General features: G+C 50.4%; 1 protein-coding gene across 2 annotated transcripts; it reads right to left on the minus strand.

Moving 5' to 3' along the window:
• On the minus strand, positions 1-27,659 carry traf3ip3 (TRAF3 interacting protein 3). Of its 2 annotated transcripts, none has more exons than XM_033042971.1 (15): positions 27,136-27,659; positions 24,616-24,766; positions 22,819-22,891; positions 21,611-21,635; positions 19,353-19,382; positions 17,561-17,656; positions 16,444-16,515; positions 14,737-14,877; positions 13,030-13,167; positions 9,644-9,788; positions 8,329-8,391; positions 6,366-6,425; positions 5,419-5,531; positions 3,723-3,836; positions 1-858 (listed from the first exon to the last, which is right to left on the minus strand). In XM_033042971.1, exons 1-15 carry the CDS (start codon positions 27,613-27,615, stop codon positions 763-765), a joined length of 1,797 nt encoding a protein of 598 aa, XP_032898862.1. In that variant the 5' UTR covers positions 27,616-27,659; the 3' UTR covers positions 1-762. The 2 variants fall into 2 exon arrangements, with proteins under 2 accessions (XP_032898862.1, XP_032898863.1); XM_033042972.1 differs by having other exon boundaries at positions 784-858; positions 3,693-3,836.

A 27,659-nucleotide genomic window follows, 5' to 3' on the forward strand; every position in this document is an offset into this window, starting at 1 on the left:
TGCTGCACCCGCTAAATTCCTCCAGAACTTTTGTCCACCTTCGATTTTCCAGCATCTGCAGTTCCTTCTTAAACACGGTGTTAATGCACTTCCTTAAACCTGAGTGGCGAACTGAACCAGATCAGATGTAGGTCAAGAGTCACAGAGGCAATGTTAAATATTGATAGAACATAGAACAGTCCAGCACAGGAATAGGCCCTTCGGCCCACAATGTCCTTGGCGAACATGATGCTAAGTAAAGGGCCTGTCCCACTTACACAAATTTTTTTTCGGCGACTTGCCGGCAACACCCGTCACAGTCGCAGCTGGTGGCTGAAAAATTTCGACATGTTGAAAATCCAGCGGCGACCAGAAAAAGGTACGACTCTTTGGGGCGACTGCACACGACCATACAGGCGTCACCCCGCAATGTTGCGTAAGTGGGACAGGCCTTTTAAACTAAACTCCTCTGCCAGCATGTGATCTGGAACTTCTCCGTCCCTTTCACCAAATGCTTGAAACTCAAGTGCAACACCTATCTCTGCCTGCCTGCCTGCCTATCTAAAAGCCACGACCATATCTGCAGATTTGTGTCCCTGAATGCATTATTAAACCAGACTGGGGTTCCCAATAACTTGATCGATTACCTGGAGTGAATGTACACCTGAATATCTAAAGATTTTAAAATACATCAGTGTTTCTTTTCTTTGATGGAAATTCCATGTCCAAGTACAGTTACACGTTTGTGTTGGTCACACGCTGTCATTTCATTCATTCAGCTTCTTAAAAAGGAACTTTGTCCATGTTTGCCCAAAGTACTGCAAGCGCTGCTCCCACTGCAGCCACCAGGAGGAACATCCAACATCGACAACAGCGCCTCTAGAAAAGAGAGGATAGAGAGCTCTAAATCAGCAATTCACTACATAATATAACTCCAAAGAAAATGTCCCCCCCGCCCCCGGTATTTATATGTGTAAAACGGGCTGCGTTCTCTGGATCTCCCCGTTGGATTGCAACCTTATCGTGGTCGGGGAGCGTGTGTGTCTCAGTGACCTCTAGAGCGATGCCAGCGGGAGGTTCGTCTCCTGTTAGGGTCTCCCATGCTGGACAGGTGGAAGGGTAGAGGGGAGACGAGGAGCGGTCCACTGGTCCTCCAGGTTGGGGGTTGAGCACAGGGCTAACAACCCTGTCTCGTAAAACACATATGTTACGGGAACAGCGACTGAAGGAATCAACACGACTGGGCATGATGGACTTCCAGGGCCATCGACAGATGCTAGGATGAAGAGAACCAGACAGCATCACAAGAATAGCCCTGCACTGGACACCGGATGGGAATAGGAAAAGAGGAAGATCCAAAACCACCTTTTTGTACTGTAGAGGAGGAAATAAAAACATTGGAGCTGCCCTGGGGTAGTATCCAGAAGCTAGCCCAGAACACACAGGAGTGGACGACCTTCCTGAATAGGCAGCAAGTAAGTACGTTCTCTGGATACATTCAGCAGTGGCAACTTCAGATCACATCAATTGTCTGCAGGAAGTCTTCATTCCATCTTAGATCATAAGACATAGGAGCAGAATTAAGCCATTCGGCCCATCTACTCTGCTCCGCCATTCGATCATGGCTGATCTATCTCTCCCTTTCAACCCCATTCTCCTGCCTTCTCCCCATAACTTTTGGCGCCCTTAATAATCAGGAATCTGTCGATCTCTGCTTTAAAAATATCCAGTGACCTGACCTCCACTGCCGTCTGTGGCAATGAGTTCCACAGATTCACCATCTTCTATTTCTGACACATTGAGGAATATTCAGTGTGCATAAATGACGTATAAGTCTTATGATCAAACATTCTGATGCCCAAATCTTTTTCAGAAGCTGAGACTAGTTTTCAATTTTAATTTCAATGGCAACTAAAGTGAATGGAGTAACCAGGGTTATGTTGCTGGATAATGTGCAAGAGAGAGATGAAGGCGGGTGCTCGACATGGATGTGGGGTCCTGGGAGATCCTTGCAGCCGAACGCACGAGGTGGAGAGGTAACCTGAACCAACCTCTCAAAACGGGGAAGAGAAACTGTTGAACACAGCGGCAGACAAGCGGGGTCGCAGAAAGGAACGCGGCAACTTCAACAAACCCGAGACCACACACACACACACACACACACACACAAATGTGACCTTTGCCACAGAGACTGTCACTCCTGCATTGGTCTCTTCAGCCACAAGCGACGCTGCTCCAGCTGAGTTTTGGAGCAAGCAGCCAACAACTAGGTTGCATCACGCATGGTCAGTCATGACTGAGGGGGTCTACAATCTCTTACGAGAGTGGAGTTTAAAACCCTCATGGCCACAGAGATTTGATGCAATGAACTGAATATTCTCCAATTAAAAACTAGTATCCGTAATGGTGACTAGAACACCATACGGTGGATCACATGGACACATGGATCTCTGGAACTCTCTGCCACAGAAGGTAGTTGAGGCCAGTTCATTGGCTATATTTAAGAGGGAGTTAGATGTGGCCCTTGTGGCTAAAGAGATCAGGGGGTATGGAGAGAAGGCAGGTACAGGATACTGAGTTGGATGAGCAGCCATGATCATATTGAATGGCGGTGCAGGCTCGAAGGGCCGAATGGCCTACTCCTGCACCTATTTTCTATGTTTCTATGTTTATACGATTGTTGCAGAAGAGAAACTGCTAGGGTTGCTCAACGGATCAGGCAGCATCTGGGGTGGGAAATGGACAGGCGACTAAATGGGAATGTGTGGGAAGGAGATACAGGTGCTGGTTTAAAACAAAGTGGGACCCTTCGAATCGGGACCCTTCTTCTGACTTGTGATAGCAGCTTTAATTGTCACTGGCAGATTTTATGGAAATCTATATTATATAAACAATGGATGAAAACTAAACTCTACAACTTATTTGGAACATGATCAAGAAAAAATGAACTTGACAGGCCAATAAAATTTTAAAATGTTAGTTATAGGAACTGTAATAATAATAATAATGGATGGGATTTATATAGCGCCTTTCTAATACTCAAGGCGCTTTACATCGCATTATTCATTCACTCCTCAGTCACACTCGGTGGTGGTAAGCTACTTCTGTAGCCACAGCTGCCCTGGGGCAGACTGACGGAAACGTGGCTGCCATTCTGCGCCTACGGCCCCTCCGACCACCACCAATCACTCACACACATTCACACACAGGCAAAGGTGGGTGAAGTGTCTTGCCCAAGGACACAACGACAGTATGCACTCCAAGCGGGATTCGAACCGGCTACCTTCCGGTTGCCAGCCGAACACTTAGCCCATTGTGCCATCTGTCGTCCTGGTTAACCTAAAAAAGACACAGAGTGCTGGAGTAACTCAGCGGGTCAGGCAGCATCTGTGGAGAACATGGATAGGTGATGTTTTGGGTCGGTCCCTTCTTTAGACTGGGGAGGAGAAGGGTCTCGATCCAAAACGTCCCCTCTCCAGAGATGCTGCCTGACCTGACCTGCTGTGTCGCCATATCTAGTTTTTGTAAATCAGAATCTGCAGTCCTTTATTTTTTCATATATCATTTTAATTGGGTTAATTTTCTGATCAAAATAATGAATGATGACAGAAAAAGCCGGTTCATATGAAGTGTATTCTTAGGCGAGCAGTTTCCTCGTGATTTCATGCATGGTGGTTTGTTGCTCATTCATTGTAAGTGTGGTGTTTCCTCACCTGAGACTGGAGGTGGTTTCAGAATCTCACCTGGGCAGGTCTCTTCTGCATTCTGTCTGTCTGGTTGCGGGAGGCCGCTGGGTGTGTAAGCTGGGCGTGATGTCCGTCCCACACCGTGGCGAGCTGGGATTGGAGGCCGTTGCACTGGAGGGTGGATGAGGAAGAGGAGGGGTAAATAGGGCATGGCGTAGACACAGGTAGAAAAACCTTCCAATGGTCCCCAGTCATCATGTTCAACCTCCAGTAATACTGAGGGACAAATCAATGGCCATCCTCGCCAATGTACCTCCTGCCAATGCATCCGTCCACGAGGCCATCCCAGTGCCCTTGACTGGACACAATCTCACCCCCAGGGTAGTATTTGGCCAGGAGCTCTGGTCAAACCCAGCCAATGGGCATCAAAGGGGTCACTTGTCACACATGGTATGGGAGTAGTGTTGCCAACTTTCTTGCTCCCAAATAAGGGACAAAAGGTCAAAATAAGGGACAAATTCCCGATGGTGATTCGTTGACCGACTCGGCCGTGGCTGGGTGAATGATGAGTTGGCCCCGGGTGCTGGACTGCACACAAAGCCCAGCCGGCGGGGCCAGCTGAGGAGGTTTGGCCTGGGGGCCGCGCGCAAAGTCCGGCGCCCCGTCCAACTCATGAACCGATGATCAGCCATGAGAAGGAGGGGTGGCGGTGGTGTCGGCGGTCAGTGAAGGTCAGAAGGTCGGACAGCTGGCCGGGCTGCCGACCGACCGACGGGGCCACGGGCGAGGCGCTGCTGCTGCTGCTGCTGCTGCTGCTGCTGCACTCCACGGGCTGCACTACGTCGGGACGGGTGAGGCGGGGCCGGACACGGCGCTCTGACCCGGACAGTCCCCTCGACCCGAGTAGCAGCAGTCAAATACGGGACAAGGGCGGTCCCGTACGGGACAAACCAATTTAGCCCCAATATACGGGATGTCCCGGCTAATACGGGACAGTTGGCAACACTCTATGGGAGACCATCCATCCCATCCAGGACATCACTGCAAGAGTCCCTGGCGCAGTGTACAAGGCCAAACTACCTTCATCTGGTCCATTAACGCGGGTCCCTCCATGGTGAGGGCAGAGGTGAGGATGTTCACTGACCAGTGGGCAGTGGTCAATCCCGTTTGCAATGGTTCAGCAAATGAAGCATCGGTGTTGGCACAAAGTGCAAGGTTTAGATCAAATGCAAGCAGGTGGGACTAGTGTAGATGGGGCATCGTGGTCGGCATAGGCAAGCTGGGCCGAAGGGCCTGTTGCCGTGCTGCATGACCCTATGACTCTATCAGTCCAAACGTGTTCTAGATGTTGATATTAGACAAAAATGCTGGAGAAACTCAGCGGGTGAGGCAGCATCTATGGAGCGAAGGAATAGGTGACGTTTCGGGTCGAGACCCTTCCGGGTCTCGACCCGAAACGTCACCTATTCCTTCGCTCCATAAATGCTGCCTCACCCAAAAGGGTCTCGATCCGAATCGCCACCCATTCCTTCGCTCCACAGACACTGCCTCACCCGCTGAGTTTCTCCAGCATTTTCATCTACCTTCGATTTTTCCAGCATCTGCAGTTCTTTCTTAAACATAGATGTTGTTATGGCACCTGCCTCAACTACCTCCCCTGGAGCTGTGGCTACATGAGATTATCGACGGGACATTGCCACTCTGGGATGCCACCTCACATCAGGGGCAAGGGATTGCTGCCACCTTCCCTCACCTCCTCCTGTTTGGAATGGAGCTGGCACGACTTCCCTTCCAGTTGCTCAACCAGTTGTCTGACCTCCTGCTGAAGCGTGGCCTCCCGCTGTGCTGTCCTGGCACGGAGCTCATCTGCAATGAATCACAGTCCATGTTTGCCATGGGGAACACAGAGAGCAGAAGTTGATTTACAAAATTCTTAAGGGGTTGGACAGGCTAGATGCAGGAAGATTGTTCCCGATGTTGGGGAAGTCCAGGACAAGGGGTCACAGTTTAAGGATAAGGGGGAAATCTTTTAGGACCGAGATGAGAAAAAAAAAATGTTTCACACACAGAGAGTGGTGAATCTGTGGAATTCTCTGCCACAGAAGGTAGTTGAGGCCAGTTCATTGGCTATATTTAAGAGGGAGCTAGATGTGGCCCTTGTGGCTAAAGGGATCAGGGGGTATGGAGAGAAGGCAGGTACAGGATACTGAGTTGGATGATCAGCCATGATCATATTGAATGGCGGTGCAGGCTCGAAGGGCCGAATGGCCTCTACTCCTGTACCTATTTTCTATGTTTCTATGATTTGCCGTGCCGTTAAGGCCCTGTCTCACGGTGCGAGCCCACCCAAGAGTGATCCCGAGTGAAAGAAAAAAATCAAACTCGTGGTTGTCTACGAGATTCCAAGTTTATATTCAGGAGTTTAAACGAGTTCCCACGTGTATGTCTAAGTTTGCCGTTTACTTCTCATTTCTGCGAGTTACCAAGTTCCTCTCCCCAGTTACTGTTGAGTTACCGACGTGTGGAAAAATCATCGCATGGTAAAAACAATGTCATGCAGTTTATTTCTCACTATAAAAAGACCCAGCCTGAAGAACGATCTCGACCCGAAACTTCACCAACTTCTTTTCTCCAGAGATGCTGCCTGACCAGCTGAGTCATTTTGTGTCTATCTTTGGTTTAAACTAGTATCTGACTCACCGTACAGCCGCGCCGATCTCTCCTGCTCAGCCGCCTCTGCAACCTTCTTCTGTAACATTTCTGCAGTTTGAAGAAAAGTTGTAACGAGTTACTGTCGGGCAGAGTTGGTGTCCGATCCACTGAGTCTCATTTTCACTCCAGAAGTTAACTTCCGTTTCAATTAGTTTAGTGTGTCGGAAGGAACTGCAGGCGCTGGTTTATACCGAAGATAGACACAAAATGCTGGAGTAACTCAGCGGGTCAGGAGAAATGGAACAGGTGACGTTTCAGGTCGGAACCCTTGTTCAGTAAAGACCCGAAACGTCACCTGTTCCTTTTCTCCAGAGATGCTGCCTGATCTGCTGAGTTACTCCAGCATTTTGTGCCTATTTTAGTTTAGTTTAGTTTTTTAAAAATGGTAATTAATTAGAGTATGCCTTTGCAATTATTTACAATGAAAATTCACACAGCAGCTGAGTATGATGCAGCAATAAAAAGTGAAAGGGCTTGAAATATTGGTGTAGGCCATTCGGCCCTAAAAGCCAGCATTGCCATTCAATATCATCATGGCTGATCATCTAAAATCAGTACCCTGCTTTTTCCCCATTTCCCTTGATTCCCTTGATGCCCCCTCTACCCCCCTGCCCCCTCTACCCCTCCTTCCCCCTCTACCCCCTCTCTACCTCCCCCTGCCTGCCCCCTCTACCCCCTGCCCCCTCTACCCCCTGCCCCCTCTACCCCCTGCCCCCTCTACCCCTGCCTGCCCCCTCTACCCCTGCCCCCTCTACCCATGCCTACCCCCCTGCCCCCTCTACCCCCTGCCACCTCTACCCCCTGCCCCCTCTACCCCCTTGCCCCCTCTACCCATGCCTACCCCCTCTGCCCCCTCTACCCCCCCTTCCCCCTCTACCCCCCTGCCCCCTCTACCCATGCCTACCCCCCTGCCCCCTCTACCCCCCCTTCCCCCTCTACCCCTCCTGCCCCTCTACCCCCCTGCCACCTCTACCCCCTGCCCCCTCTACCCCCTTGCCCCCTCTACCCATGCCTACCCCCTCTGCCCCCTCTATCCCCCCTTCCCCCTCTGCCCCCTCTACCCCCCTGCCACCTCTACCCCTGCCCCCTCTACCCCCTTGCCCCCTCTACCCATGCCTACCCCCTCTGCCCCCTCTACCCCCCCTTCCCCCTCTACCCCCCCTGCCCCCTCTACCCCCCCTTCCCCCTCTACCCCCCTATCCCCTCTACCCCCCTGACCCCTCTATCCCCTCTATCCCCCCTGCCCCCTCTACCCCCCTGCCACCTCTACCCCTGCCCCCTCTACCCCCCTATCCCCTCTACCCCCCTGACCCCTCTATCCCCTCTATTCCCCCTGCCCCCTCTACCCCCCCTGCCCCCTCTACCCCCCCTGCCCCCTCTATCCCCCCTGCCCCTTGAGCAGGGTTCTAAATACCCGCCAGGTTCTGGAGGCTACAAGTTGGCGGGTTGTCCTCCATGTTTCTGCTCCTGGATTCTCCCTCAAGAGAAAACATCTCTTTCACATCTTAGCGTTTAGCTTAGAGATACAGCACGGAGACAGGCCCTTCGGCCCAACTTGCCCACAGCAGCCAATATGCCCCAGATACACTAGTCATAGAGAGATACAGCATGGAGACAGGCCCTTCGGCCCCACTTGCCCACAGCAGCCAATATGCCCCATCTACACTAGTCATAGAGAGATACAGCATGAAGACAGGCCCTTCGGCCCACCGAGTCCACGCCAACCCTCAATGGGCTGTGTATTTGGTTTCAGCTTGGTGTGTGTTGAGCCCTTTTCAAGGGTGTCGGTGGTTATGGGGAGAAGGCAGGAGAATGGGGTTGAGAGGGAGAGATAGTTCAGCCATGGTGGAGTAGACGATGGGCCGAATGGCCTAATTCTACTTCTACGACTTATGGAAGTTTTCCAATTGCAAGACACATGAACTTGGTGTCAGGAGATATCTGTACTTACCCTGCAGTTGACTGATCATACAACCCAGTCCTTGCTTTTGCTCCTCGGCATTTTGTATTTCAGCTGGGGAGAAAAAGCAATCAGTGGTCATTTTACAGTCCACGATGTAATGGGGCCATCTGAGGCTCAAAGGGCCACACACCTGACTCTTGTAGTTTGCATTATTTTCTCTGCATTGCCAGAGGCTGAGTAGAGAGACATGGTGGAGGAGTATAAAGCCCATGAAAGCCACTGATGGAGCAGATGGTCAGAGCCTTGTGTCCAAGGATGGAGATATCAAATACTGGTGGTCAAAGCTTTAAGGTGAGAGGGGCAAGGTTTAAGAGGGCCAAGATTTTTATGGTGCCTGGAACGAGCTGCTGGGGGTGGTGGTGGATGGCAGATACTACAGTGGTGCTTCAAGAGACATTTGGATAGGCACATGGACATGCAAGGAATGGAGTGATATGGATTATGTCCAGGCACTTAAGAGTTGGCCTTGGAACCATGCTCGGCACAGACATTGTGGGCCGAAGGGCCTGTTGCTGCACTGAAGATAGAGACAAAACGCTGGAGTAACTCAGCGGGTCAAGCAGTATCTCTGGAGAAAACGAATAGGAGACATCACCCATCCTTTTCTCCAGAGATGCTGCCTGACCCACTGAGTTACTCCAGCATCTTGTGCCTGTCTTCGGTATAAACCAGCGTCTGCAGTTCCTTCCTACACTGTTCCCGTGCTGTATTGTTCCACGTTCTACGTTGCTCCACAGAATGTTATTGGCAGAGCACGCATTCTATCACAACCTCAACGCAGCTCGGCGCTGGTGAAAGGGCTCTGGGGTGTGGGACAGTGAACTGCTCACTGCAGCCCTGGCCTGCTGCTATTCCAGCCACGGTTTAGATATGGTTAGCAGTGACCAGATACTGATTTTAGATGATCAGCCATGGTCATATTGAATAGGTGCATAAAAATACAGGAGGCCTCAACTACCTCCTCCCGCAGCTCGTTCCATACACCCACCACCCCTTGCGTGAATATATCACCCCTCAGGTTCCTATTAAATCTTCCCCCCCCCACTCACCTTAAACCTATACACTCTGGTTTTCGATTCCCCTACTCTGCCCGATCTATTCCTCTTGTGATTTTGTCCACTATAAGATCAATTCTCATCCTCCTGCACTCCAAGGAATAGAGTCCTCGCTTGCTCAAACCCTCTCTATAACTCAGGCCCTCAAGTCCTGGCAACATCCTTGTAAAGTCGGCATGGACCAGGTGGGCCGAAGGGCCTGTTTCTGTGTTGAACAGCTCTGTGTGTACATCTCAGCTGTGGCGTACCTCTGCCCATTTGAAGCTGCTTTTCTTTGAGTTCGTTGTCTTCTTTAAGGGCATCGATTTGGTCCAAGAGTGTGTGCGTTTCATTTTCCACAGCCTCCAGCTTGCTTTGTAAACTTCTCAGCACCTCACCATCACTTTCTGCTCTCTGGGAAAAATATAGACGAGAGGGAAAAAGTCAACAACGTTGCATAGAAAGCTGGCCGTCCATGCTGATGTAATGTAAGAAGAAGAATACAAACTAAAATAATGAAAAATGCCCGGGAGTCCCGGCAGCATCTGTGGAGAGAAATCAGTAATCTGAACCATCCGACCACAACTAGAGAGCGGTCCTGAACTACTATCTACCTCATTGGAGACTCTCGGACTATCTTTGATCTTTACTGGCTTTACCTTGCACTAAATCATCATAATAATAATAATAATAATAATAATAATAATAATAATAATAATAATAATAATAATAATAATAATAATAATAATAATAATAATAATAATAATAATAATAATAAAAAATACTTTATTGATCCCCTCAGGGAAATTCAGATGTCCAGAAGCCCCCAACCAACAAACCCACAGATTCAAAACGAACGCAGACATAAAATACATAGAATACAATGTGGACACTACCTGAGAGCAATAAATACTTAAAAAGACCAATAATTAACAATTAAAAATTAAAAAATGTAAAAATGCATCCCCCTACAGCCTAGCAGTCCGTATTATAAAATCTAATGGCTGAAGGGGTGAAGGATCTCCTGAACCGCTCCGTTCTACAGGGCAGGGAGAGGAGCCGGTTGTTGTTCCGAGTGTTCCTTTGACTCTCCAGAATTACATGGAGGGGATGCCCGGGGTTTTCCAGGATGACCTGCACCTTGCGCCTCATATGCCTCTCATGCACATCCATCCCAGAGGATAACATGAATGTTCTTCATGTTATTCCCATTATCTGTACACTGTGGACGGCTTGATTGTAATCATGTGTTGTCTTTCTGCTGACTGGTTAGCACGCAACAAAAGCTTTTCACTGTACCTCGCTACACGTGACACTAAACTCAACTGAACTAACTAACGGGAACAGGTTGTACACTTTGGTGGATCCAGTTGACACGTCAGCTATGTGCCCAGCGGAGATGCTGGGCTAGAACCGGGCTGTCAGGTAGAAGGGAGATACAAGAGTCTGTAGATGCTTTCACCTAGAACTGCGGGAGGAACTCAGCGGGTCATGCAGCATCTGTGGAGACTTTCCGTCTGAAGAATGGTCCAGATACGAAACATCATCTGTCCACTTGCTTCCACAGATGTTGCCGACTCACCGAGTTCCTCCAACAAATGTGTTTCCGGTTGACAAGAAGCTGAATGGTGGAGGCCCTCCCATTCTGCCTCTTCCACTCAAGACCTCTCCTTTATTCACCACTGGAAGCTTGCTGTCACAACAAGTCCTCAGTTGTCATCCCATTTCAGGAATGTGAGCATTTCTGGTCAGGCTAGTGTTTGTTACCCATCCTGGTGATGAAGGCACATGGCACGCTTGCCTTCATCCATCCAGGCATTGAGTATGAGGGTCAGGAAATGCGGCATCTTTAGAAAAGTTTGGTAAGGCTGCATTGGGGGTATCCGTGCAGTTCTGGTCCTGGGGGGATGTGGAGGCTTTGGACAAGGCATAGAAAAGGTTTACCTGAATGCTGCCTGGATTCGAGGGCTTTAGCTATAAGGACAGGTTGGACACACCTGGATTGTTTACTCTGGAGCATCGGAGGTCAAGGGGAGACCTGAAACTATTAGAGGCTTAGCAGGGTAGTCTAGGGTAGAAACGTCAAAGACTGGAGGGACCTTCCAGCCAGCACCGCCATTCAATGTGATCATGGCTGATCATCCACAATCAGTACCCCGTTCCTGCCTTCTCCCCATATCCCCCGACTCCGCTATCTTCAAGAGCCCTATCTAGCTTTCTCTTGAAAGTATCCAGAGAACTGGCCTCCACTGCCCTCTGAGGCAGAGAATTCCACAGACTCATCACTCTCTGTGAGAAAAAGTGTTTCCTCGTCTCCGTTCTAAATGGCCGACCACTTATTCTTAAACTGTGGCCCCTGGTTCTGGACCCACCCAACATCGGGAACAGAGTGAGGAAAAGCCTCCATTTGAAACAGCGCATATCCATGACTATCAGAGATGCTGCCTGACCCGTTGTAATACGAAGGGTGGCACAGTGGCACAGCTGGTAGAGCTGCTGCCTCACAGCGCCGGAGACCCAGGTTAGATCCTGACCTTGGATACTGTCTGTGTGGAGCTTGCACGTTCTCCCTGTGACCACGTGGGCTTCCTCCGGGTGCCCCGGTTTCCTCCCACATCCCAAAAGCGTGCGGGTTTGTTGGTTAATCGGCCCCTCTGTAAATTGCCCCCTAGTGTGTCGGGAGTGGATGAGATAGTGGGATAACACAGAACTAGTGAGGAGGAGTGATCGATGGTTGGTATGAACTCTGTGGGCCGAAGGAAGGGCCTGTTTCCGTGCTGTATTTCTAAACTATTCTAAACCCCAGCACTTTGTGTTCCACGTAAGATTCTACATCTGCCAGTCCTTGTGTTTCCGTTTAATGTCAGTCTTTGAATCACTTCCCTCTGGAAGGCGACTCCGGACTGTCAAAGCCGCCACAGCCAGGCTTAAAAACAGCTTTATCCCACAAGTAGCAGCTCTAATCAATAACCAAAAACCTGTCGCCTCCTTCTGCTCTGGTATTTTATTTAATGTACATGTTTAATCAATAATGTTTTATTATTAATGTTTAATGTTTTATGTGTCATTCGTAACTGTCACTGTATGTCATGTTGTCACTTGCGGGCGGAGCACCAAGGCAAATTCCTTGTATGTGAATACTTGGCCAATAAACTTATTCATTCATTCATTCAGCGTCTTGACCCGCTGACAATTTGGTTACTTCATGTGAGACCCCTTCATGGGATCATGGGAGACCCCTTCCACCCCTGCAACGGACTGTTCCAGCTGCTACGGTCAGGCAAACGCCTCCGTTGCCATGCGGTGAGAACGGAGAGGTTGAGAAGGAGGCCATTAGGACTGTAAACTCCTATCTCACCAGGGACTAACTTTACTGAACCACTCTACTGTTTTTTTTTTTAATTGCTGTTTTTTTCCCTTTTTCCTTCCTCCCACAATATGTAATAGGTGAATATGTGATTCTGTTCCATTCTGTTTGTAGTTTGTCTGTCTGTTTGTTTTATGGCACAAAGTCCGTGAGCATTGCCACTTTTCATTTCACTGCACACCTCGTATGTGTATGTGACGAATAAACTTGACTTGACTACTTGTCAACGATGGATTCTCTCAATGAAACGTACAGTATTTCTGAGTAAAGGCATCAGGAGCAAGTTACCTGCAGCTTGCTCTCGGCTATGTGCAGTCGATCCGTGGTGTGCAAGTGTTGGTTGTTCATCTCCGCACTGTGGGCCACGGCTCCGTGATAGGCCTCTCTCCAGTGGGCAGCCTCTCGCTCTGCTTCCTGCAGCGATCTCTGCAAGCACAAACACCCAGCTTCACTCTCCATTTACATTAAGCGCTCACAGGTAGACAAAAATGCTGGAGAAACTCAGCGAGGGTGAGGCAGCATCTATGGAGCGAAGGAATAGGTGACGTTTCGGGTCGAGACCCGGAAGGGTCTCGACCCAAAACATCACCTATTCCTTCGCTCCATAGATGCTGCATCACCCTTAAGGGTCTCGACCCGAAACGTCCTTCGCTTCATAGATGCTGCCTCACCCGCTGAGTTTCTCCAGCATTTTTGTCTACCTTCGATTTTTCCAGCATCTGCAGTTCTTTCTGAAACATTAAGCACTTCACCCCAAAATCCTTGACGCCCGTTCTAATCAAGAACTTGTTGATCTCCGCCTTAGAAATATCCACTGAGTTGGCCTCCACAGCCATCTGTGGCAATGAGTTCCACAGATTCATCACCCACTGACAAAAGAAATTCCTCCTCATCTCCTTCCCAAAAGAGCGTCCTTTAATTCAAAGGCTTTGACCTCTAGTCCTAGACTCTCCCAGCTGTGGAAACATCCTGTCCACATCCACTCTATCTATACCTTTCATTATCCTTTCATGATGCTGCCTCACCCTTAAGGGTCTCGACCCGAAACGTCACCAATTCCTTCGCTCCATAGATGCTGCCTCACCCGCTGAGTTTCTCCACCATTTTTGTCTACCTTCGATTTTTCCAGCATCCGCAGTTCCTTCTGAAACATTAAGCACTCACAGGATGCTTTGCTCACCTCTGCTTTGGGAACGGCTCCATCCAAGCCCACGAGAAACTGCAGCCAATTGTGGACGCTGCCCAGACCGTCACACAAACCAACCTCCCTCCTGTCTGAAGAAAGGTCTCGACCCAAAAACGTCACCCATTCCTTCTCTCCAGAGATGCTGCCTGTCCCGCTGAGTTACTCCAGCGTTTCGTGTCTACCTCCTTTCCATTGACTCCAGCGGTGGCAGATATGATAGTGGCATTTACGAGGCTTTTAAAAATGCAGGCAATATGGATGAGGAGCAGGCAGATGAGATGGGTTTAACTTGACTCAAACATGGTGGGCTGAAGGAGCTATTCCTGCGTTGTGCTGTCCATGTTCTAGGAAACATGCTTGCAAGTTCACGTTATAGGAGTAGAATTAGGCCATTCGGCCCATCGAGTCTTTGCAGCCACTCAATCACGGCAGATCTCTGCCTCCTAATCCCATTTTCCTGCCTTCACCCCAGAACCCTTGATGCCCGTTCTAATCCAGAACTTGTCTATCTCCGCCTTAGAAATATCCATTGCCTTGGCCTCCACAGCCATCTGTGGCAATGAGTTCCACAGGTTCACCACCCTCTGACTAAAGAAATTCCTCCTCACCTCCTTTCTAAAAGAGCGCCCTTTAGTTCTGAGGCTGTGACCTCAGATCTTAGACTCTCCCACCAGTGGAATCATCCTCTCCACTCTATCCAGGCCTTTCATTATTCTGTAAGTTTCAATGAGGTCCCCCCTCAACCTGCTAAACTCCAGCGAGTGGAGGCCCAGTGCTGCAGCTGTTACTGAGCGTGCAATGCCCCTCACCTGGATCTTGTCCAGGCTGCGTTCTGCTGCCGTTTTCTCCTCAGTGGCTCTCTGGAGTTGTTCTTTAGCCACCTGCTCATACCGGAGCTTCTGCTGCTGCATATCCATCATGCTCTCCTTCACGCCATCCCGCGAGTGATTCTGTCAAAGAAACACCTGGCTGTTTTACAGAGCACCACAGGGGCCAGGTTAGAGGTACAGCGCGAAAACATGCTCGTCAATGGTTGCATTGTCGGCAGAAGTAGCGGTAACTCAACCTCATAACATTTAGACAATAGACAATAGACAATAGGTGGAGGAGTAGGCCATTCGGCCCTTCGAGCCAGCACCGCCATTCAATGTGATCATGGCTGATCATCCCCAATCAGTACCCCGTTCCTGTCTTCTCCCCATATCCCCTGACTCCGCTATTTTTAAGAGCCCTATCTAGCTCTCTCTTGAAAGTATCCAGAGAACTGGCCTCCACCGCCCTCTGAGGCAGAGAATTCCACACTCACAACTGTGAGAAAAAGTGTTTCCTCGTCTCCGTTCTAAATGGCTTGACCCCTTATTCATAGACTGTGGTCTTCTTAAATTGTATGTATCGGTGGTGCAGCGGTAGAGTTGCTGCCTCGCAGCGCATGCAGCGTTGGAGACCCGGGTTCGATCCCGACTACGGGTGCTGTCTGTACGGAGTTTGTACGTTCTCCCCGTGACCTGGCGTGGGTTTTCTCGGTTTCCTTCCACACTCCACAGGTTTGTAGGTTAATTGGGTTGGTATAAATGTAAATTGTCCCTAGTGTGTGTGTAAGATAGTGTTAATGTGCGGGGATCGCTGGTCGGTGCTGACTCGGTGGGTCGAAGAGCATGTTTTTGCACTTAGGCAGCTTACACCCAGCGGTATGAACATTAACTTCTCTATCTTTAAGTAAAACCCATGTCCCACGGTACGAGTTCATTCCAAGAGTTCTCCCGAGTTTGCCCTGATTCGAACCCTGAGATTTACGGTAATGGCCACTCGTCGGTACTCGGGGCTCTCGTGGACATTTTTCATCACGTTGAAAAATCTTCACCAGTCTTCCCGTGCTTACCTGCCGTTAGCGAGTCTTCCCGAGTACCTGCCGTTAGCGTTACGAGCCGCTAAGAGACGCCCCCCGAGCTCCGACGTACCCGCTACGTTCATTCTCCGTGCTTACCACGAGTTTTATTTTTTTTAACTCGGGAGAGCTCTTGGAATGAACTCGTACCGTGGGACAGGGCTTTGACCCTTGCTTTCCCTCCCTCTCCATCCCTCCCCCTTCCCAGTTCTCCCACCAGTCTGACTGCCCCCGACTACATTTTATCTCTGTTTGTTATCACCTTCTCCGAGGCAGCTAACAATGATCTATTCGACATTGTCCTTCAACTCCACCTCTCTTGATCTCGTTTTCACACACTTTAGCCTTCCTTATCTCTGTGTCTCCCTCTCCCCTGACTCTCAGTATGAAGAAGGGTCTGGACCCGAAGCAGACCCAGCGGGGCAGAGACGCTGCCTGTCCCACGGAGTTACTCCAGCATTTAGTGTCGAGGCAGCAGATAGGAATGTTCGGTACTTTTGTAACTTTGTCGAGGCTCGTGTATACCACCTAGGTCGTATGCAAATCAAAGCATTTCACCACCTGGGTACCCGTGGTTCAGGTGGCAATGAAGTATCATTCAATTAGCTCATCAAACAAGTCATTTCTCTACCTGTGCCCAGGTGTGTAGCTGAGCCTCAAGTGATTGGAGTTTACAGCGTAAGGCATCATCATCCAACTGCACCTGAAATGAAGATTCACAGGTGAGCTCGACAGGTGAGCAGAACAGGTGAGCTCGACAGGTGAGCGCAACAGGTGAACACAGAGCGTAGGAGGCAGAATTTGATTGAACATAGAATAGTACAGATACTGATAGAATCAGTAACGGGCTGGAAGGGGCTGTTTGGCCCATCTGTACTGTACATGAGCTCATCGACCTGATAATGGAGGAACATGATAAATACAAATAGCATTTTGTGCAAAATTTAATTTTGTGAAAACTGTAATCCCTCTAAAACCTTTCCTATCCATGTACCTGTCTAAATGTATTTTAAATGTTGTTGCAGTACCTGCCTCAACGGGTTCGATCCACGGGTGCTGTCTGTACAGAGTTTGCATGTTCTCCCCATGACCTGCGTGGGTTTTCTCCGAGATCTTCGGTTTCTTCCCACACTCCCAAGACGTGCAGGTTTGTGGGTTAATTAGCTTGGTATAAGTATAAATTGTCCCGAGTGTGTGTAGGATAGTGTTAGTGTGCGGGGATCACTGGTCGGCGCGGACTCGGTGGGCCGAAGGCGCTTTTTCCACGCTGTATCGCTAAAGTATAAAGGTGTACCATGCACACATGTGGATCGGTGATGTTTCACCCCTGAATCTCTAAACTAAACTAAACTAAACCACCTCCTTCAACTAGCTACTGTAACAGCATCTATCTCAACGAGGTGAGGAGGAAGGAACTGCAGATGCTGGTTTCAACCGAAGATAGACACAAAATGCTGGAGTAACTCAGCGGGACAGGCAGCATCTCTGGAGAGAAGGAATAGGTGACTGTTCGGGTCGAGACCCTTCTTCAGCCTGAAGGGGTCTTCTTCAATCTGAAGAAGGGTCTTGGCCTGAAATGTCACCCATTCCTTCTCTCCAGAGATGCTGCCTGTCCCGCTGAGTGACTCCAGCATTCTGTGTGTGTCTCAAGGAGGTGAGTCAGCTTGGGGGGGAGGCATGGAGGAATGTTGCCGAGCTGACCCACAGCTACGGCAGGTTCAGCGAGCGGTCATGTCCGTGCTCTCTACCTTCCAGGACTTCTCCGCGGCCTGTAGCAGGGTTGCCAGCAGCTGCTGGAGGATGGCCATCTTCTGTTTCAGCTTCAGCTCCCGGTGCAATGCTTCCTGCAAGAGAGAGACGTCCAGTCATCAAACCCAGCCGACGGCAACACCTTCATCACAGCCAGCAAACTAGCAGCACACCGACAGCATGTCTGCACACGTCTACCTACATCTACCTCCATCGATCTCCATCTATCTCCATCTACCTCCATCTATCTCCATCTATCTCCATCTATCTCCATCTACCTACATCTACCTCCATCTATCTCCATCTATCTCCATCTCTCTCCATCTATCTCCATCTACCTACACCTCCATCTATCTCCATCTATCTCCATCTACCTCCATCTATCTCCATCTACCTCCATCTACCTCCATCTACCTACATCTACCTCCATCTATCTCCATCTATCTCCATCTATCTCCATCTACCTACATCTACCTCCATCTATCTCCATCTATCTCCATCTCTCTCCATCTATCTCCATCTACCTACACCTCCATCTATCTCCATCTATCTCCATCTATCTCCATCTATCTCCATCTATCTCCATCTATCTCCATCTCTCTCCATCTATCTCCATCTATCTCCATCTATCTCCATCTCTCTCCATCTATCTCCATCTATCTCCATCCATCTCCATCCATCTCCATCTACCTCCATCTATCTCCATCTATCTCCATCTCTCTCTATCTCCATCTCTCTCCATCTATCTCCATCTATCTCCATCTCTCTCCATCTATCTCCATCTATCTCCATCTATCTAGAACAATGGGAACCCGGCGTGGGGGGGGGGGCCACAATGAGGGAGGGGGGAGGAGGGAAAGAACCGGGGGGGGGGGGGGGGGGGGGGGATTTGTAATTGTAAGCGCCCTTTATGTGCGACTATTTGCATACCTTGTGTATCTACTTTGGGCAACAGATACATCTATCTACATCTTCAAACAGGGTTATATAACATCAGGAAATTCATTCATAACAGGAATTGCCCTTTTTATTTGTTTATTATTTGAAAGTGGCACGGTGGCGCAGCGGTAGAGTTGCGCCAGAGACCTGGGTTCGATCCTGACCTTGGGTGCTCTCTATACAGAGTTTGTACATTCTCTGGAATTCTCTGCCACAGAAGGTAGTTGAGGCCAGTTCATTGGCTATATTTAAGATGGAGTTAGATGTGGCCCTTGTGGCTCAAGGGATCAGGGGGTATGGAGAGAAGGCAGGTACAGGATACTGAGTTGGATGATCAGCCATGATCATATTGAATGGTGGTGCAGGCTCGAAGGGCCGAATGGCCTACTCCTGCACCTATTTTCTATGTTTCTATGTTTCTCCCTGTGACCGAGTGGGTTTTCTCCGGGTGCTCCAGTTCCCTCCCACACTCCAAAGACCTGCAGGTTTGTGGGTTAATTGGGTTCAGTAAATTGTGAATTGTCCCTAGTGTGTGGGATAGTACTGGGTGATCGCTGGTCGGTGTGGACTCAGTGGGCCAAAGGGCCTGTCTCCACGCTGTATCTCTAAAGGTGCAGCATGCAGACTTGTGGATGGATGCTGACTTGTGCTGTGCCTTCCTTCCTCATTATTAATATTATTGATATACCGAGCGGCAGTGTCAAGCTTCTTGTTGCGCGCTATCCAGCCAGTGGAAAGACCATACACGATGAAAATCGAGCCGTCCACAGGGTACAGATACAGGATAAAGGGAAAAACGTTTAGTGCAAGGTAAAGTCCAGTAATTATATTCAGGAACATGAGAGGAAGTACCTTCAGATACTCTGACAGTTGTTGGATCTCCTGCAAGACACAAGATACAAGTATTTCTTGAATAAGCCAACATGAAATACTAAAGTAAACCCTTCAAGTCGTCAGGAATATCCATCCCACCATCAAGACGTGAGCCTTAGTCTCCAACACCTCATAGATCAGGGGTCGGCAACCTACGGCCCCCGGGCCGAATGCGGCCCGTAACCCCAAATCATCCGGCCCGTAGACTTCCGTCATCTCTGGTACCTCCCGGGCCAGAGGCCGAGGTGATGCAAGGAGGCCTGTGCTGGCGGCCACAATGGCGGAGACGCCGAGCAGCAGCGAGCGCCGAGCACTGGCTGTACCGCTTCCTGCGCAAAGCTGCCGGCACGGCTGCGCACCTTCTGTGTCTGGGCTTCACTGTCGGGATCGGGGTTGTCAATAGGCCGGGGACGAGTGAGTGCGAGTATTTGAGCCACCGCCTTCAGGACAGAGCCAAGGCGATGGCCCGTAGGTACGCCATGTTGGTGAGCGCCAGTAACTAGGGACGCCATGTTGGGTAGCGCCAGTAACTAGGGACGCCATGTTGGGTAGCGCCCGTAACTAGAGACGCCATGTTGGTGAGCGCCCGTAACTAGGGACGCCATGTTGGTGAGCACCCGTAACTAGGGACGCCATGTTGGTCAGCGTCCGTAACTAGGGACGCCATGTTGGTGAGCGCCCGTAACTAGGGACGCCATGTTGGTGAGAACCCGTAACTAGGGACGCCATGTTGGTCAGCGTCCGTAACTAGGGACGCCATGTTGGTGAGCGCCCGTAACTAGGGACGCCATGTTGGTGAGCCCTCGTAACTAGGGACGCCATGTCGGTGAGCCCCCGTAACTAGGGACGCCATGTTGGTGAGCGCCCGTAGCTAGGGACGCCATGTTGGTGAGCGCCCGTAACTAGGGACGCCATGTTGGCTAGCCCCCGTAACTAGGGGCCAGTGCGACCTCGAAGGGCCAGGATCTATGTGAACACGTGGTAGATGTGGCCTGCCATCCCCTCACAGACATGCGCCCGGCCCCTATACAGAACAAGGTTGCCAACCCCTGTACTAGATGTTCATGTCCTAACCCATCCATCCTACCCAGAGGATTATTCCAGATATTAATCACTTCTTGCGTGTAGTTCTGGTTGCCGCCATTACAGGAAGCATGTGGAGGGTTTGGAGAGGGTGCAGAATAGGTTTACCAGAACGATGCCTGGACTGGAGGGTATCACATATGTCCACAGGTTGTTCATGTTCATAAGATCATAAGGAATAGGTGTAGAATTAGGCCATTCGGCCCATCAAGTCTACTATGCCATTCAATCATGGCTGATCTATCTCTCCCTCCTAGCCCCATTCTCCTGCCTTCTCCTCATAACCCTGACACCTGTACTAATCAAGAATCTATCTATCTCTGCCTTAAAAGTATCCACTGACTTGGCCTCCACAGCCGTCTGTGGCAATGAATTCCGCAGATTCACCACCACCTTGTAAGCCTCAATTCTCCTGAACTGAAAGATCTGCTGGCCCGTTTGCGGTGACATCGTGTTTGGATCTGGACTCAGGTGAGGCCCCGGGGCCAGGTAATGATGGCCCAGTGTTCTTCCCTGAAGGGCCATGATTGGGCCAGGTGGGGTTTGTGTAGCCTGTGGCCACATTGACACCACGCTGGTTTAACACTCACTGAATGTGCTGCTGGAGAGTCGTTAATGACATACACAATAGTGAACGGCCCGAATAGAGTGGATGTGGAGAGGATGTTTCCACCAGTGGGAGAGTCTAGGACCAGAGGGCACAGTCTCAGAATTAAAGGACGTTCCTTTAGGAAGGAGATGAGGAGACATTTCTTTAGCCAGTGGGTGGTGAATCTGGGATTCTTTGCCACAGACGGCTGTGGAGGCCACAATCAGTGGATATTTTTAAGGCAGAGATAGATAGATTCTCAATTAGTGTGGGTGTCAGGGGTTAAGGGGAGACGGCAGGAGAATGGCCTCATTGTACTTCTATTCCTTATGACATTTTGACGTTATGACTTTATATTTACAAAGCGAGCCCCACTTTCTCCCACGAGTGCGTAAGTCATGTCAAAGCGGCGTGCAGTTTGGGACAATGCTGCATGAAGATAGATGTTTGGGTGAATGGTTCCCTGTTACCCCTGTATCTTCATTTACAGACACAGCACACACAGTGATGGACTGGGGCACCGAGCACAAGGGGCAGGAAGATGCCCGGTGGAAATGTTCTTCACCTGATCGAGAACGGTGACACCGCATCTGTGAAAAAGAGAAAAAGACGATTTCACTGAAGGTATTTGGCGGGCAGTGGGCGTTAACGTGGTGAACTCATAGCAAAAGATTTGAGTATAGGAGCAGGGAGGTTCTACTGCAGTTGTACAGGGTCTTATTTTCTATGTTTCTATGTTTCTATGAATGACAGTGAAATTGTTACAGTAGACATAAAGGAATTGTACAGGAGGCACAAGCAGCTGCAGATGCTGTCCATCAGTTCAGTTTAGTTTATTGTCATGTGGAGTTCTCTGCCACAGAAGGCAGTGGAGGCCAATTCATTGGATGTTTTCAAGAGAGAGTTAGGTTTAGCTATTTTATTGCTAACGGAATCAATGGATATGGGGAGAAGGCAGGAACGGGGTACTGATTTTGGGTGATCAGCCATGATGATATTGAATGGCGGTGCAGGCTCGAAGGGCTGAATGGCCTACTCCTGCACCTATTGTTTATGTTTCTATGTGCAGTGAAAATATTTTGTGGCGTGCTATCCAGTCAGCGGAAAGACAATATGTGATTACAATCGAGCCATTTACGGTGTGTAGATACATGATAAGTGAATAACGTTTAATGCAAGGTGAAATGTGGTTGATACGGTAAAAGATGGTTTACAAGAAAAGGCACAGAGTGCTGGAGTAACTCAGCGGGTCAGGCAGCATCTGTGGAGAACATGGATAGGTGATGTTTCACAGAGTGCTGGAGTAACTCAGCGGGTGCAGCAGCATCTATGGAGCTCAGGAAATAGGCAACGTTTCAGGCCGAAACCCTTATGGGTTTCGGCCCGAAACGTTGCCTATTTCCAGAAGGGTTTCGGCCCGAAACGTTGCCTATTTCCTTAGCTCCATAGATGCTGCTGCACCATAACTCAGTGGGTCAGGCAGCATCTGTGGAGAACATGGATAGGTGACGTTTCACAGAGTGCTGGAGTAACTCAGCGGGTCAGGCAGCATCTGTGGAGAACATGGATAGGTGACGTTTCACAGAGTGCTGGAGTAACTCAGCGGGTCAGGCGGCATCTGTGGAGGCTGTGGATCGGTGATGATTCAGGTCTGAAGAAGGATCCCGACCGGAAACGTCACCCATCCGTGTTCTCCAGAGGTGCCGGTGTGAGGGACGGCTGCCGAGGACAAGTGTCGGTGAACGAACCCGCGCCGTGACGCTCGCTACTCACTCAGTCTGCTGGCTGGCATCCCTCCGCATGGCACGGCCAAGCTCCTGGCTCTGTGCTGGTGGCATCTGAGTAGCTGTTCACAGACAAAAGCAAACTCAATGCCAGCATTTATTTCAAGAGGGCTTGTATACAAAAACAGGGATGTAATGCTGCGGCTCTATAAGGCGCTGGTAATATTTGGAATATTGTGAGCAGTTTTGGGCCCCATATCTGAGGAAAGATGTGCTGGCTCTGGAGCGGGTCCAGAGGAGGTTTACAAGAATGATCCCAGGAATGAGTGGGTTGACCTATGATGAGCGTTTGTCGGCACTGGGCCTGTACTCGCTGGAGTTTAGAAGAATGAGGGGGGACCTCATTGAAACATGCAGAATGGTGAAAGGGCTGGATAGAGTGGATGTGGAGAGGATGTTTCCACTAGTGGGAGAGTCTGGGACTAGAGATCACAGCCTCAGAATTAAAGGATGTTCTTTTTGGAAGGAGATGAGGAGAAATTTCTTTAGTCAGAGGGTGGTGAATCTGTGGAATTCTTTACCACAGACGGCTGTGGAGGCCACAAGTCAGTGGATATTTTAAATTCAGAGATGGGTCATGGGGAGAAAGCAGGAGAATGGGGTTAGGAGGGAGAGATAGATCAGCCATGATTGAATGGTGGAGTAGACTTGATGGGCCAAATGGCCTAATTCTGCTCCTATCACTTATGACCTTATGACAAAAGAACACCTCAGTCCACTCGTGCCCAGCTCTCCCCAGGGTCACACTAACCCGACGAACACCCCCACCCGAGGGATAGTTCAACCAGGGCCGTTCATACACAACTCTGCTGCTCGGGCAGCGCCCATGGAGAGATAAACTCTTTGTTTAAGAAGGAACTGCAGATGCTGGAAAATCAAAGGTAGACAAAAATGCTGGAGAAACTCAGCGGGTGCAGCAGCATCTATGAAGCGAAGGAACAGGTGACGTTTCGGGTCGAGACCCTTCTTCAGAGTGAAGTCCTAGTCTTCCTTTAAATGTATCATAGTCCCAGCCTCAACTACCTCCTCTGGCAGCTTGTTCCATACACCCACCACCCTCTGTGTGAAAAAGTTGCCCCTCAGGTTCCTATTCAATCTTTCCCCCTTCACCGTAAACCCATGTCCCCTGGTTCTTGATTCTGGTTCTTTAGACTGTGCATCCACCTGACCTATTCCGCTCGTGATCTTATACACCTCATCCTCCTGCGCTCCAGGGAATGAAGTCCTCGCCTGCCCCAACCACGAATAGTTCAGGCCTGCAGATCCTGGCAACATCCTCGCAAATCTTCCCAGCTTCACGACATCTAACGTCTACTAAACCCAACACGAGGTCCTGTCTAACTAAGGAAGCAGTGACCAAAGTGTAACTATATCCTGGCCCCAGCTTCACATCCTCCAACTCTCACCTTTATTGTTTATTTATTTATTTAATTTATTAGGAGCAAATGTACAAAAGTAGAACCAACGGCATATAAAATGATGCAGTTATTGTACAGCTTCAATTTAAAATTTTTAGCTTTGAGTTAGAGGAGAAGAAAGGAGAAAGGACAAGAACGAGAAAGAGTGCGATGTGCAAAGATAGAACCCCTAGACTAGCGGTGGTGTTGCCAAATAGTGAATAAAAGAAAGACAGAATAGAAAAAGAAAAAGAGAATGAAAAGTGTTGGTATACCTGCCTCTCATCCCTCCCTCCCCACCCACCTCACCCAACCCATAGTTAGATTTAAATCCAAAGATGTGTTGCACCATACTATCCTTGTAAAAAATCAATGAAGTGTGTCCTCACCTTTATCTCTAGTGGGAACGTTGTGGGTGCTGGCTTTGTGTTGGGTGAGAGGGCTGATGGGGAGAGTGAGCCTGGCGCCTTCTGCTGCCCGCTGAGTGAGTTGCTTGCTGAATGGCAGGCCGTCAGTGGAGGGGCTGAGCTGTGGAGACATCTGTACACAGAGAGAGAGAGAGAGAGTGAGCTATGTTATCAGCCCGCGATACCATCGGGAGGAAGGAGCAACAGCTTGAAAGCCGAGGTCTCCGGGTTCACGAACCCCCCCCCCCCAAACACACATAAACCACCAGGTTCACCACAAGCCCCCCCCCCCCCCCACACACACAAAAAAAAACCACCAGGTTCACCACAAGCCCCCCCCCCCCCCCCCCCCCCCATACACACAAAAACCACCAGGTTCACGAACAGCCCCCACCCCCCCATCAAACCACAACCGGGTTCACCATCAGCACAACACTAACCTCAACCATGAACTGTTACGGTCAGTATTTGGCTGCTCCAAGGACCATTATGATTTAAGAATAAGTGGTAAGCCATTTTGAACGGAGACGAGGAAACACTTTTTCTCACAGAGAGTAGTGAGTCTGTGGAATTCTCTGCCTCAGAGGGCGGTGGCGGCCGGTTCTCTGGATACTTTCAAGAGAGAGCTAGATAGGGCTCTTAAAAATAGTGGAGTCAGGGGATATGGGGAGAAGGCAGGAACGGGGTACTGATTGGGGATGATCAGCCATGATCACATTGAATGGCGGTGCTAGCTCAAAGGGCCAAATGGCCTACTCCTGCACCTATTGTCTATTGTCTATTGACCAGGGGTTATACTGGCATTGTGGTCATTAATATATTTAACACTTAACACTAAAGTGAACCCTCGGTATAACGGACCTCCTTGTGATGGACCGTGGTTGTATAGTGATGGGTTTGACTCCACCCCCCCACCCCAGCCCACACCACCCCCTGCCGCTTCCAGACCCACTGCCACCACCACCGCCACCACCACCGCCACCATCACCGCCACCACCACCGCCACCACCACCGCCACCACCACCGCCACCATCACCGCCACCACCACCGCCACCACCACCGCCACCACCACCGCCACCACCACTGCCACCACCACCGCCACCACCACCGCCACCATCACCGCCACCACCACCGCCACCACCACCGCCACCATCACCGCCACCACCACCGCCACCACCACCGCCACCACCACCGCCACCACCACCGCCACCACCACCGCCACCACCACCGCCACCACCACCGCCACCACCATCGCCGCCACCACCGCTGACCGTACCGGCACTGCGGCTGCCTGCGCACCGCGGCCATTGCCTCCGCCGATCTTCGCCTATCCCACCGCCTCTGGTCCTGCTGATGACCGCTGACCACCACCTTGGCTAGCCGGGATGGCAACTCACCCGGATTCCAGGCCCCGTGCCAGACCGAGAGTCCGAAGAAAGGTCTCGACCCAAAACGTCACCTATCCATGTTCTCCACAGATGCTGCCTGACCCACTGAGTTATGGTGCAGCAGCATCTATGGAGCTAAGGAAATAGGCAACGTTTCGGGCCGAAACCCTTCTGGAAATAGGCAACGTTTCGGGCCGAAACCCAGAAGGGTTTCGGCCCGAAACGTTACCTATTTCCTTAGCTCCATAGATGCTGCTGCACCCGCTGAGTTACTCCAGCACTCTGTGAAACGTCACCTATCCATTTTCTCCACAGATGCTGCCTGACCCACTGAGTTACTCCAGCACTCTGTGCGTTTGTGTATTAGCCAGCATCTGCAGTTCCTTGTTTCTACTACATGTGAGATGATCCTCTATTATTTGCTAAACCTTTACTCGGTGGACAGTGGACAATCAGCAATAACTGACACCGTTCCCCACTCTATGTGTAGGGAGGAACTGCAGATGCTGGTTTAAACCGAAGATGGACACAAAATGCTGGAGTAACTCAGCGGGTCAGGCAATATCTCTGGAGTCTGAAGAAGGGTCTCGACCCAAAACATTGCCTATTCTTTTCCTCCAGAGATGCTGCCTGACCCGCTGAGTTATTCCCGCCTCTATGGTCTGTTATAACGAGGGTTTACTGTGTACATTGTCTACATTTGTTGCATTTGTGGGCCTGTTCTGCTGACATTGTGAGTACATCTGACACTTAAACTCATGTGATAGGAGCAGAATTAGGCCATTCGGCCCATCAAGTCTACTCCGCCATTCAATCACGGCTGATCTATCTCTCCCTCCTAACCTCATTCTCCTGCCTTCTCCCCATAACCTCTGACACCCGCACTAATCAAGAATCTATCTACCTCTGCCTTAAAAATACCCACTGACTTGTAGCCTCCACAGCCGTCTGTGGCAATGAGTTCCACAGATTCACCACCCTGTGTTTAGTTTAGAGATACAGTGCGGAAACAGGCCCTTCATGGCTGATCTATCTCTAGCTCCTAACCCTATTCTCCAGCCTTCTCCCCATAACCCCTGACACCTGGACTCTTGACGGAAGCACCTGGCCTTACCTGAGTGAGTGAGATTGAGTTCTGTTGGGCTGGCACTGAGCCCACACCTGACTGGATGGAGGTGAGGTTGGAGGGGTCGCCTGGTACAGAGTTCTTGCCCCCGTGGGGCTTGTAGTCATCCTCACCCAGGGCCAGGTTCCTGCGCTTGAGGAAGGCCTGCTGCCGAGGGTTCTGCTGGGCGCTGTGCTGCCGTGGGGAACTGCGGCACGATGTCACATTGTTGCGGCCCAAGAGGCTGTGACGGTTCTCGTACCTACGCTCCACCTTCTGCTCGTAGCTCTCGGTGACCAGTCGCCGCTTCTTGGCGGAGTCAGACCCCCCCTGACCGGACCCCCGCTTCGGGGTGAGACCCTCCATGCCCGCACCCGGGCTGGCCGGAGGTCCTGCTGATGACCGCTGGCCACCGCCTTGGCTAGCCAGCATCGGCGAGCTCCGGACACAGTGACTGGCAGTGACCGGGACCAGACCTACCCCCGACATCCACTTAACCTCTCACGGCAGGGTCGGCACGGTGGCGCAGCGGG

This window comes from Amblyraja radiata, chromosome 24 (genome assembly GCF_010909765.2).
Source record: "Amblyraja radiata isolate CabotCenter1 chromosome 24, sAmbRad1.1.pri, whole genome shotgun sequence".
Taxonomy (NCBI): domain Eukaryota; kingdom Metazoa; phylum Chordata; class Chondrichthyes; order Rajiformes; family Rajidae; genus Amblyraja; species Amblyraja radiata.